Source organism: Cetorhinus maximus, chromosome 7 (assembly GCF_964194155.1).
Source record: "Cetorhinus maximus chromosome 7, sCetMax3.hap1.1, whole genome shotgun sequence".
NCBI classification, from domain to species: Eukaryota; Metazoa; Chordata; class Chondrichthyes; order Lamniformes; family Cetorhinidae; genus Cetorhinus; species Cetorhinus maximus.
In genome coordinates this window covers 36,726,231-36,739,319 of record NC_135885.1, presented here as the reverse complement: position 1 = coordinate 36,739,319, position 13,089 = coordinate 36,726,231, and the positions used below count along the sequence as shown (strand labels likewise).

The 13,089-nt window shown below is 39.0% G+C and overlaps 1 protein-coding gene across 3 annotated transcripts in view; it reads left to right on the top strand.

Moving 5' to 3' along the window:
• The window catches only part of pds5b (PDS5 cohesin associated factor B), a 258,376-nt gene that overhangs the window by 73,011 nt on the left and 172,276 nt on the right, over nucleotides 1-13,089 (top strand). For all 3 annotated transcript variants that reach the window (XR_013577094.1, XM_078545339.1, XM_078545340.1), the window contains exons 6-8: nucleotides 2,692-2,818; nucleotides 7,728-7,808; nucleotides 12,651-12,791. Coding sequence is in view for 2 of the 3 variants with exons in the window: in XM_078545339.1 (XP_078401465.1) it covers nucleotides 2,692-2,818; nucleotides 7,728-7,808; nucleotides 12,651-12,791 (349 nt within the window). In the remaining variant the exon portion in view is untranslated. The remainder of the gene's footprint in view (nucleotides 1-2,691; nucleotides 2,819-7,727; nucleotides 7,809-12,650; nucleotides 12,792-13,089) is intronic.

Sequence of the window (13,089 nt, the reverse complement as noted above, 5' to 3'; positions counted from 1 at the left end):
CATCATGGTCACGAGCATAACCTGGGCCTCCCTTTTGAACTGTAATTACCCCAAACCTGTCTGCCCTTCCCTCAGATCAGGTGTTCTTTCATTTATCCTACATTTTAAAATCTCAATTTCCAAGCTAAAAGTAATCTTGTAGGCATTTGTAATAGATTAAAAACCCAACTGGTTCACTACCCTTTTTCAGGGAAGGAACTCTGCTGTGCCTTCATTTCCAAAATAACACAGTTGAATCTTGACTGCCTCTGAAAGTGGTCTAGCAAGACAGTCATTTCTATCAAAATGCTTTAGTGGTTCAAGAAAGTGGTCCTCTGCCATGCATTCTCTGGGCATCTATGAATGGCTAATAAATGCCAGTGATGCCCACATTCCTGAGAATGAATTTTTAAAAAATTCACCCTGGGCTACAGTGGCCTGGCGATTAAGGTACTGGATGAGGAACCCAGATATCATGAGTTAAACCCACTTTGGAAATTGAAGTCCATAACTTTGTGTTAACACCAGAAAATTACTACTACAAATGCAATTGATGTCAGCCGTAGTTTTTATCATATGCCTGCTTTTTTTTGGGTTTTAACTTAATTATTCATCAAATTCTGTGGTTTGATGCACCCTATTTTTCTTTTATCGGAATACGCTTTTTAAAAATCTGTCTCCTGTTTCAAAATTCCTATTCTGCTCCATCATCCCCAAGTTAGCTTTTCTAGCCAATCAGTTTGAGCCTGGTCTTTCTGAATTCCCTAAACCTTGACGTGTTGCAGCCTGATGCTCTTCTCTTTCACTTTTTGGACGTAACCATGTTGCCCCTATTTCCCAATTGTTTTTCTGCTCTTATTGGTTATTTATCTCACCTAATATCCAAGAGCCAAATCGAGCCATGCTACTTTCTTTGTTAGACTAGAATATAAGTGACCTAAGAAGGCGTCCTGGGTGTATTTTTAAAAAGTGTTGCCCACTTTGACCACCTTCATTATCTTCTTAGAATCGTGGAATGGTTTCAACACAGAAGGAGGTCATTTGGACTGTCAAGTCCATGCAGCCTCAATTTTGCCAGTCTATTCATGTGGCTGAAATCCTTCATTCCTGGAATCGTTTTGCTGGATCTTTTCTGCATCTCCCTAATGCCTTTCTAAAGTGTGGTGCCCAGAAATGGTTGCAATACTCCAGTTGAGGCTGAAACAGTGTTTTATACAGGTTTATTGTAACTTCCTTACTTTTGTACTCTATGCCGCTATTTATGAAGTCCAGGATCCCATATGTTTTTTAAATTGTCTTCTCAACCTGTCCTGCCATCTTCAATGATTTGAGTACACATCCAAGTCTTTCTCTATTCCTACCCTGCATTTAGAATTGTTCCCTTTAGCTTATATTATCTCTCTCCTTTTTTCCTATCAAAATGTATCACTTTGTACTCTGCATTAAATTTCATCTGCCCATTCCAGCAGCCTGTATGTTCTTTTTGAAGTCCCCCCTCCCCCTCGTCGCCCCCCCTCCTCCTCGCCTAAGTACATTGGAATCATTCTCAGCCTGTTTAATTAATTGGGGAGGACCAATTTAATTTTATTTTGCATCGCTCCTTATCCTTTTTTATATAGCTAACCTAAACCATATAGTATTATGATCACTGTTTCTTAAATGTTCCCCCAGTGATGCTTGATCCACTTAACTCACCACCTCCCCAAAGCCAGGTCCAGCAAAGCCTCCTTCCTCAATACATGAGCAACATAGTGCCGATGCTGAAAATATGGAACAAAGACGGAAAATGCTGGAAATACTCGGCTGGTCTGGCAGCGCTGTGGAGGGAGAAACAGAGTTATTGATTAAAAGGTCATCAGCCTGAAACAGAACACCACTCTTTAGATATGTCCTGCCATCTTCTAAGGGCACACTCATTTAAAACTGAGATGCGAAGGAATTTCTTTTGAGGGTAGTGAACGTCTGGAATTTTCTACTCCAGAGAGTTGTGGAGGCTAGATCAAAAAGTACTTAAAGAGATGGTAGATTTTTTTGAAATACCGGAGTTGAGGGCTATGAGGAGCTGACACGAAAGAGGAGTTGAGGCCTGGGCAGATCAGCCATGATCTTATTGAATGGCAGAGCAGGCTTGAGGGGCTGAATGGCCAACTCCTGTTCCGATTTCTTTTATGTTCTTATATTCTTAAACCTCCAGCTCTCTGTTCCTTGCCCACTCTTCAGATCCATGCCGTTTAGTCTGAATTGCCTCTCCTGATCCCTTCTGCTAAAATACATCACCTCACACCTCTCTGTATTAAATTCCATTTGTCACTTGTCTACCCATTCTGCCAGCCTATCCATGTCCTGTTGCATTCGACTGCTATCACCCTCACTGTTTATCACAGCCCCCAAGTTTGGTATCACTGGCAAATTTTGAATTTTATATATATATCTATCAGAAAAGGCATTGGTCCTAGTACTGACTCTTGGGTACTAACAATTTTGTTTATTATTATTATCTACCATTGTCAAGTCTGAAAAACAGCATTTTACCAAGACTTCCTGGTCCCCTCTATTAAAGCCGTGACCTCATATCAAAAGTACTTGATTGCCTGTTTTAGAACACCATGAGATCTTCATAAAAGTTACAGTAAATGCATTTGTGTACGTATGTATATATGTTCTTCATTTTTTCAAATCTGACACATTTTATCTTTTTGAATGTATTTGTAGCAATGGCCATAATCAAAAGGTTCACATGCACATGGTGGATCTGATGAGTTCCATTGTTTGTGAAGGGGACACGGTTTCTCAGGAGCTTTTGGATACTGTTCTTGTTAACCTTGTACCAGCCCATAAAGTGAGTAACCAACATGATTACTATGATTTTTGTGTGCGTAATAAAACAAAATGTTAAGTAACATCAATGATAGCATCAGGAATCTTGAAATAGATTTTCTAAGAGTGAAAGTATTGAGAATAAGAATTATATTTTTTAAATTCAGGGAGAAGGAAATAATGTGATTTCTTTGGTTTGTAATAATTTTATTTCTACATGTCACCTATAGAAGGAAAAAAATGAATTCTTGCATAATTGTTATTATGCTACATGACAAAAAAATTTGTGATACTCAATTTAAAGTCAGTGAAGGCAGTGCTGTTCATGCAAACTTCCTGTCTTTATCTTTCAGTGAATTGTTTTTAGACTGCAGTTTTTTTTTTGGATAAATTTGTTTTGCATTTATGAATGTGATATTGTGTTCTCAGTAAATTTAAAAACATTAATGACATGATGGATTGGAATTTGATGAAAACTTGCATCATAGTGCTACTGTATCTATGGTGCATGCCATTATGGTGTTGCTGAAATTCCAGGAAATTATGGCAGGAGTCATTTCTACAGTCATGTACACTATGCCAGAAATTTGCTGGGATCCTAGGTACTGTTCTGTCATTACTCTCACCAAAACAGTGAATTTTATCATAGCTCTCCCCACCATTAAAATCAAAGGTGATCACCATTTCATTTGCATTTAATCCAGTTTTAAAGCCACGGCTACTTAGGCAATTCTAATTGGCTTGGCAGCAGTATGATTTTTGAAGGGTACATTCTCTGATTACATTTAGCAACGTTTTCCAACTCCTATTCCTGTTTGAACCTTCAGTGAGATCATGGCTGATTTGCATCTTAATTCCATGTACCCGCTTGTTTCCTTAACTCTTAGCGGGGCAAATCTTTCAAGGTGTGACGATCACCATCAGATTGCCACCCTGCTCCTATTTACTTAGCTTGCACTGGAGCTCTGCATTTCTTGCCCGGACTGCCGAACTGGTCCTCCTCAGAAATGTGGAGCACACCTGTTCTGGGACTCCTTCCTTGTAGTGCAGGAACGTCAGGGAAGCCAAGCCATGCCCCTTTGTTATGACACTAGCTGCTATATTCCGATAAGGAGAGATTTTAAAGGTCCCAAAGCCATTTTGAGAATCTACAGAGAGAAGGTAAGTGGGTGTAGGGTGGCAGGTGGGTGGGTGAGGGAATTGGTTGGCAGGTGAGGATAGGGTGGCAGGTAAGTGGGTTAGGGGGTAGGGTGGCAAGTGTGTGGTGGGGTGGTGTTCGTTGGTCAGTAGTATAGTTACCCAGGAGTTCGAACTGGTTTTAATCCTTCCAGCCTTTCTTGAAAACTATTCTCATAAGTAAGTCGTAACCATCCAAAGTCTCTGACTGACTCAATGTTTGGCAGGATTTTGGATGCAGGGGAATTGCCCATCGGAAGTCCAAATTTTCTGGCTAATTCCTGTGCAGTCGGTGCATGGAGACTCCAGAGGGGTCCTCCAGCACATCTTAGACTGGGTATATCTGGGTTACAGCTTTCTGGAGATTGGAAGTTCTGAGCCAATACCTTCGACTAACAAAAAATCAATCAATTACTGTTTTAAAATTTTTAATTGACTTAACCTCAATGACTTATTAATGGGGAGAGTTCCCTTTTAGACCCATAGATGTTTACAGCACAGAAAGGGGCCATTTGGCCCATTGTGTCGACGCTGGTCAACAAGGATCTGACTACACTAATCCTATTTTCCAGTGCTTGGCCCATAGCCCTGGAGGCTATGGCAACGCAAGTGAATATCTAAATACTGCTTAAATGTTACAAGAGTTTCTGACTCAACCACCCTTAAGGCAGTGAGTCCCAGACTCCCACCACCCTCTGGGTGAAAAAATTTCTCCTCAACTCCCCTCTTAGCTTTCTACCTCTTACCTTTAAATCTATGTGCCCTGGTTGTTGACCCCTCTACGAATGGAAATAGTGCCTTCCTATTCACCCTATCTATGCCCCTCATAATCTTATACATCTCTATCAGATTCTTTCTCAACTTTCGCTGCTCCAAGGAAAACAACCCCAGCCTATCCAATCTTTCCTTATGTGTGAAGAAGCACTTTAGGGCATCCCCCCTGAGCAGCTAGCTCTTAACTTTTATGGTTAGGCCCTGGTTTGTTCTGGACTCTCTCTGAGGAAGTAGTTTCTCTCTACCATATCAAATGCTTTAATCATAAACACCTTTTTTAAATCACCCCTTAATCTTCTATGCTGAAGGAAGTGCAAGACTAATCAGTTTTTTAAAAAAAAAACTGCCTTCATAATCTAACCCCTTTGACCCTGTGCTGTGCTACCTAGACTGAATACAGGAAATATAAGTTAGATTCCAAAAATTTGAAAGATTCATTACCTAAAAGGATTCATTAAAGAGATGACTTAAAAAATTCTAATTCTCATCCATGTCTTCAAATCCCTCCATACCTTTTAACCTTCTCTAGCCCCTACAAACCATCCAGATCTCCATGCTCCCCCACTTCGTGTATGTCACAGAGTTTTAATCGCTTTACCATTGGTGGCTGTGCCTTCAGCTGATTTTTCTTTTTTAATCCAGAGATTTTTGGAAGACCATGACTTGTTAAAATGTGTTTGCTGTTGAGGACCCTGGGGGAAATACATTTGTGGCACCTAAATAAAAAAAGAAACTTGATCATATTTCATTTTTTTGAATGCAATTGATACAGTCCCACGATTCCTATAGGTGGGGATTATAAATACGTCACATGCCATTCAATCAACTATTCAGTCTCCAGAAATTGTTTTCATACAATACATCTTCAGATGGGTTTATTCCATTGCAATAATCTGATCATGCATTGACAAATTAATTTCAAATGGAGCAAATTTCCATTTATTTTTCATTTTTAGAATTAAACTGCCCTTTGATTTTCAATATTATTGACTGTTGGGATCTATAAACTGGCCTTAAATTGCATGTTGGGACCGAAACCAGGAAGGGGAGATAGAAATGGAGCGAGGGAACATAATGAAAAATTTTAAGACATATGTAACAGTTGAATTATTCAATTAATGCATAAAGAAATTAAAACTTGTACAGTGAATAAGTCCCAAGTAAAGATTCTGGTGAAAGCTATTGATGCATGGGATGTTGATTCCTGAAAAGGTAAAATGTAGGAAAGGAAAAAACCTAACATGAAATGTATTGGCAGATTTTTTTTTCTGAATGTGAGCAAAGTTTTACCAATTCAAATACTATTCAACCCAAGGAAAACAAATTTCAAGGAAGCTAAAATTTGAATTGTGTAGAAAGCTGAAAGTAGTGAGAGCATGGAAAAGCAGTGTGAGACGCATCTAAAAGAATCACTGTTTCAGTGGGTAGCAGTATTTAGTATCTGAAGGGGATGAAGAGAATTTTTTCATGCTGGCAACCATTTATATTAATCTTTTGGGTGGATGGCTGTAAGAAAATGATAGCATTGTGCACTTTTGTAAAGCTTGAAATATGTCAGTAAAAACAAGTAGTGATTTGTTCAAATTAACCTGGGCTATGCACAAACCCCATAAACCTCTTTACAACCAGATCATCAAAATGAACAAGGTTTTGCTCATTTGTGTTCATCCAATCAATGTTTTTTCCCCTCAAATATTAACATTTTTCTGAAGATTGGAATTACCACTGATTCAATTATTTTTTTCTTGAATACATTTCATTTGATGTGTTAAAATGTAAAGATGAATTATTTGTGGGGTCATAGATCGTACAGTTATTGACTGCAGTGCTCCCAGCTTGTCCCTATGTTCACAGTCGCATATGGCCTTAGTGCCTATAGACTATGACGGGGGAAAGAAAAGAAAGCTAACATTATCAGGTGATGAGAAGAAACTGAACACCTGAACTTATGTTGAAAAAGTTGAAACTATGACTTGATATCTTTTAATTTACCAAAGGAAGGCCATTCAAGCAGACTGTATGGAAATTGTCCCAAATTTTGGGTAGTGATGATGGCATAACTGTCAGCATCGTCTCTCCTTCCTCCTCTGAAACTGACAGCAACTTCGGGAGTTAGCACATGCACATTTAAATGTGGATGTCCAGAAATTGTTGTCTGTGATTCTATGCTTCCCCATAGGATGGACTATTTAAGCCCCCTCAAACTGCAATTGATTAGAAATCACTGAACTGATAAGAACTTTCCCTTCTATGCCATTAATCTTAAAAACCCTGGCTAAAGTTGCACCTTGTTGAATAAGGTATAACTGGGTTTTTATTGGCTTACTTAAGTTTATAATTAATGGAACGCATCCTTACCTGCTTAGAAAAATCTAATTTTATAATTATCAGATTTCTCTATTATGATGAAATCCAATTTAATTTTTTTATGTCGCCTGATATTTTGGTCCATATATATGACCCAATCATTTATATTACCTCTAAAATAAATTAAAAGTGAAGGATAATCAGTTCATTTTTTTTTCTTGGTTGACTATCTGTGAGAATGCTTCAATGTGATTAGCCGCTTGCCCTGCTTGATTACCTCACAGTTGAGTGCCTGAGCATCTTCTTGATTTGGCACCAGATTCAAACTAATGTCAGGGAAGGGGAAATCCATGCCACCGAGATGGCTAGATCTTTGTGGGAAGCTTTCTTTGAGTCACTTCACTGACTGAAACCATTAATTCAAGAAGCAAAAAAATACATTATTGTAGAAAGACAACAAATAAAGAACAGGAGAATAAATATGAAGGAAGAAAAGATTGAGCAGGAGGCTTATTTAATAACTTGCAGAATTTTAAAGGCTCCTTGTGTTGTACATCTGGGTTGTCTGGATTGAGTCTCAAAGTTACAATACTTCCTATAAAAACTCATTAAATTGATGTGACACTGATTTATTTTATGTTACTCATGGCTTATTTGTTTTTGTTTTCCTGCAGAATCTAAACAAACAAGCATACGACTTAGCAAAAGCTCTTTTAAAAAGGACAGCTCAAGCAGTTGAACCTTATATTACAAATGTAAGCATATAACTACTGATTTTTCCAGAGTTATTTGTTCAGACATTATTGTGCATTGGGAGATTCTGGTTAAAGTTGAAAAATGATTGTTGCAGCACACTTACACTTAGCAGTTATAACACTTCTTGAGATGTAATCTGCTTTAAATGGTATGGTATGATCTTGTGTATTTATCCTGCTGTTTGTGAAGAAATAATCAAGCCCAACTTAAACTTAACTTGCAACTGAAAGATTTGTGGTTTATGAAGTCTATAAACCAATGGTACTATTAGAGAGAGAAAGCAGGAGCAACCTGATCTGCATTCTGTGTTGATAAATTGCACAATTGATGTATTGGGCGAGGAGTCGCTAGATGCTGCAGGAATTCTTTTCTGTGCACAACGAAGAAAGACGACAGGGAATCATTGGTGAAGGGAACCCAACTATCCAGAAAGTGCTGTGCACCTTAAATCTTAAATTCTTGATAGAATTCTGTTTCACTGCTTGAGTATTCAGTTTGAAAATAAATCTGCATGCATTTCAATATTTTAACATGAAACAGACACAAATATATGTTGTATGTGAATAGCATGTTTGGTCATAGAAGAACTCCACGGTTCCTAATTGCCAAATTTCAAGGCAAGACGATAGGGTTTCAACTTGTGCCAGGCCCAAATCTACATTTCAAAATTTCTACAGACAGTTTAAAAAGGGCCCCCGGCTAAATAATGCAACAACACCAAGTTGGTGCAGTTCTGTTTTCTTACATTAAACAGCAGGCTTCGAACAAAACTACAGTTTAAGAATTATCTCCCAACTTGCTCATAGACTATAAGCCATGTGTACCAGTGGATAAACCTGTATTCTAGTGTCCAGGTTTGTGAAGGGTTTTTAAAAAAAAAATGCAACTATTGAACACCATGTAGCTGGGTGGCTTATGCCATTACTTATTTGAATACCTAAGTGCTTGTAATGAACTGCCAACCGCTAACACTCAATTCAAGTTGGGGAGCTCGACATTTAATGGTTGATGCATCTCAATTTGTTTGACTTGGATGGTCTAGCTGTAGTTTTGCATATAAGTATGTCCGAGTTCTACTTGGTTACGAGAATCACGTTGCAGTGGTTGTATCCTTTAAAGCATTCCAGCCTCTTCCCCTCTTAAAATACAATTCGCTTGTAAAATTGTGCACTTAATTTTCCTCACCATGTTGAGAGATCAATTTTGAGATTTTGGGTTTTAGAAATGGGAGTTTAGAGGGACAGAAGCAAGAAGGTGAAACCAAGCCTATAAAAGTTGGTAGGTTGAAGTTAAACTACTTGCTGCCCTAATTTAGGCAGATTGTGAAGATCATGAAGAGGTTTAGGGATAAGAGACTTTAAACATGAAAAGAGGCCAGAGAAACTTTTGCATCAGAATAGAGAAGTTTACGATATCTGGTGAAGGTATTTAAAATTGAGAAGTTTTGTTGAACTAAGTAGGGGAAAATGATCTTTAAGGGTAATCAGGGTGTATAACTTAGAACCATTTGAAAAAAAGACCTGGAAGAGTTTTTTTTTCCCTGCAGGGAGTCGTGAAGACATGGAGCTCCCTACCAGAGGTATTAGTGGAAGCAGGATGCAAAATAGCTTTTAGAAGGCAAGTGGCAAATATTTAAAGAGAAATTTAGCAGGACTGTGTGAAAAAGTGAGAGATTAGGATTAAATAGTTCTTTGAAGGGAAGAGATTGGAATGCTTTAAAGTATACAACCACGGCAATATGATCCTCCTGTGCTTTTGAGTTCTGTGATTCTTTTACTTGCAAGGAGATTGCTAGTGATCATGCATTTCACATCTCCTTGCTGGAACAGAACTGGTCTGCAATCTTGGTAGTGCAAGATCTGCACCAGGGATCAGCGCCATGAATACAAAAGCAAAATACTGCAGATGCTGGAAATCTGAAATAAAAACAGGCTGGAAATACTCAATAGGACAAGGGTTTGTGATGCTGAAGTCTTCACCACAAGTGAACGCAAGTTCCCCTCAGTTAAGTAGTTGCATTCTATTCCCGAGTCAACAATTTTTTTTAAGTTGTAATATTTTCCCCCTCTTTCACCAGAAATTGACTTATTCTTCTCCACATCACTTTGCAGCACTGGAACTGCAGTAATAGGCAAGGAGATAGTCATTTGGCCTATTGTGCCCAACTCTTAAACAGCATGGCCTCCTATAATCCTATCTCCTTATGCTTTCTAAGCGTGCTTTTATATTCTTTCTTGTTAACTTAACCCCAGTTCCTTCTTAAATTATGTTATAACATTTGTCTCAACTAATGGATGGCTTTGTCCTATTTAGTTTCAGTTGGGAAAACTGCAGTTTTTAAGCCTTTCTTCACAACTATAACCTTTCAGTTCTTGTATAATTCTGGCGAATTTTCATGCCACTGATATAAAGCAGAAAGTGTTAGAAATACTCAGCGGGTCAGGCAGCATCTCTGGAGAGGGGAACAGAGTTGACGTTTCAGGTCGATGACCCCTCCTGAAAAGGTAATTCTGTTTCTCTCCAGTGGTAAGAAGTTGTGAAGAATAGTCCTTGTGTGACTTGGGTGCAGCTTGTATCAAACCATTTTTCAACACCATAATTGCTTATCAATTTATTCCAAGTCTGAATTTTGTTTTTTTTTTGAGTTGAAGGACATTGGGTGATAACTTCTGTTCTTCCTAGTGGTGTAATTGGAGGCGGGGAGGGCATTTAATTGGGCAGGAAGGTGGCGGGTAAGCAAGTGGGGTGGGGTGGTGTTAGATCCTGATCGAGAGACCTGCTATCGGGAAGGGGGGTTGCCTGCTGCGAGCCACCACCCTGCCCTTGTTGCTGACCACCTCCTCCACTCCACAGAACCCCTCCTGCCATTACTCACCTGTGCTGTAGGTTGTTCTGCCATCTGTGGCCTCCAGTGGCTGTCATTCTGGCAACAGCTGCCACCTCCCTGCTAATGCTCCTGAGCAAAAGACCTGCTGGTCTCTGATTGACTGATCAGAGGTCAGCAGTTCTAGGCGGGCAGGACTTCCCTTCCCAGGGTCTTGATCCCAGGGAAAGACCCGTTTCTGGCCTCACAACTGACTGATTGGCTTGTGATTCACTGGGCCTTCCCCAAAGGAAGCCATTCGTGTCTCTTGCCAGCTCTCAGGCTGGCAGGCAAGATCCCCAATTCCATTACCTATGTAAATTCATGGCTCCTTTTCTAAAGGACTAACCTCAACGTGAAACTTCAATTTACAAACCTGTGGAGATTGCTATTCCAGAATTGTTCATTTGGTAATTTGATGAAAACAATTATATGAAAGCAAAATACTGCAGATGCTGGAAATCTGAAATAAAAACAGAAAATTCTGGAAAAAATCAGCAGGTCTGGCAGCATCTGTGGGGAGAGAAACAGAGTTAATGTTTCGAGTCCATATGACTACTTTAGCGATTGGCAGTAATTGACAATTACAAGGGTTTATCAAAAGCTACTTGTCAGTATTTCAATTTGTTTTTATCAAACCTGTAAGCTAGGCTTGTCCAACCTTTTCACTTGGGGCAGGGGGTGGTAGTTTTGGCACAACATTAAACATGAATTTCAAAATAAATTTGAGGAATGAAGAAAAAACAACTTGCAGAGCAAAAATAAAGCAATGTCAAAGCAATAAACTGATGATTATAAGAGTAAGAAACTATTTAATTGAACATTAGAGTGTAAGAGGGACACCGTTTGTTTGTCTGATCACTCCCGATCTCTTGATGCTCACTCACCCTCGCCCTTGCCCACTGTGTTGGTGGGTGGGAGTGAGGGAGAGTAGGAATCCTAAGACTACTAGTATGAGACACGCACACGCTCGCGCTCCTCCCTACTTACCGGTCCCGCCAATACTTTTTCTGGAGCTCACTCGCTGTTGCCAGTGTTGCCGCTCCTCCAACCCCAGCTCACTTGAGCCTATCAGCAGCAAGCGTGGGAGAGGAACAGCCTTTGATTGGAGGAGCAGTTTTATTTCAGCATCTTCCTTTCCACTTACCGGCATTTTGAAAACTGCCTCTGGGGGTCACACTGGGGGGCTTCAAGGGCCAGATCTGACCCATGGCCGCGTGTTGGACAAGCCTGCTGTAAGCAATGAAGTTGCTTTAGAGCACTGCAAGCTTTTCTTGAAGAGCCTTTTCTTTGATGCTTTTGAAAGCATTCTTCATGCAGTGCAATCACAAGCCAAAATGTTGTCACCTTAATTTAGTTGGCAGCACTTTTGAATCAATAGGTTGTGAGTTGGAGAGTTACTTTCGGCTTCAAATAATCTTCGGGATGTTGTAAAAGAATCCATGATAGTATTTGAAGAAGAGAAAAGTGCATTCCTGGTTTTCTGTCCAGCATCCCTCTTTCAAACAAAATTACCAAAAGCAGATTCTCTGGTTAATCCTAATTTCTTTTTGTGAGCACCTGTTCTACACTCGGCTGTTTGACTCCACTTCAATAACTACCAAATGTTGCGGCGTCCTGATATTATAACATACCACGTTAGTTTTTTCTGTTCTGATATAAAAATGGAATCAAGTGAATGTGATAGTGTACTGGTTGAGATCCTAAATTCTCTGATTTCATTTAGCATTTGTAACTTGTTAGTCCATTTGTGTTAAAATAGAATCTGTTTTGTGGGCAAAAGTGTAACTGATTAAGAATTAAAAGCTTGCAATACACTGAATGGGGAAAAGATGTTAAAGTGACATTCAGTTACCACATGTTTGCTCATCAAATACTTAGTAAAAATTTTTCCTTTTTAAGGCTTTCATTTGTTTGTGTGGTTGCAGAATTGATGTGAGCTTTAGATCATATTAAGTTGTATACTTTCCGCCAACAGTTTTTTAACCAGGTTTTAATGCTGGGGAAGACCTCCATCAGTGATCTGTCAGAGCATGTCTTCGATCTGATCCTTGAGCTATACAATATCGATAGCCATCTGCTGCTTTCTGTTTTACCACAGCTGGAGTTTAAACTTAAGGTACATCTATTAACTTTCTCTTCTATATGTTGCTTAATCTTTAAAGTTACTGAACAATAAATAATAAGCAAGTATGTTCCTTTTGAGTAAAATTGGGAAAATCATTGACCATTTTCTGGCAGTACTTTTAATTAGACCTAAAAGATTTCTTCTGTAATTTGGTTGTCTGTGTTTTCAAATGTTTGAGGATTGTAGCAGCATTTCTGTGCACAAATTTAAACATTTCTTCAATTTCTCTAGATGCATTCTAAATTATTGTATGTTGTTTTAGATCTCTACATAACATTGTCTGCTTCAA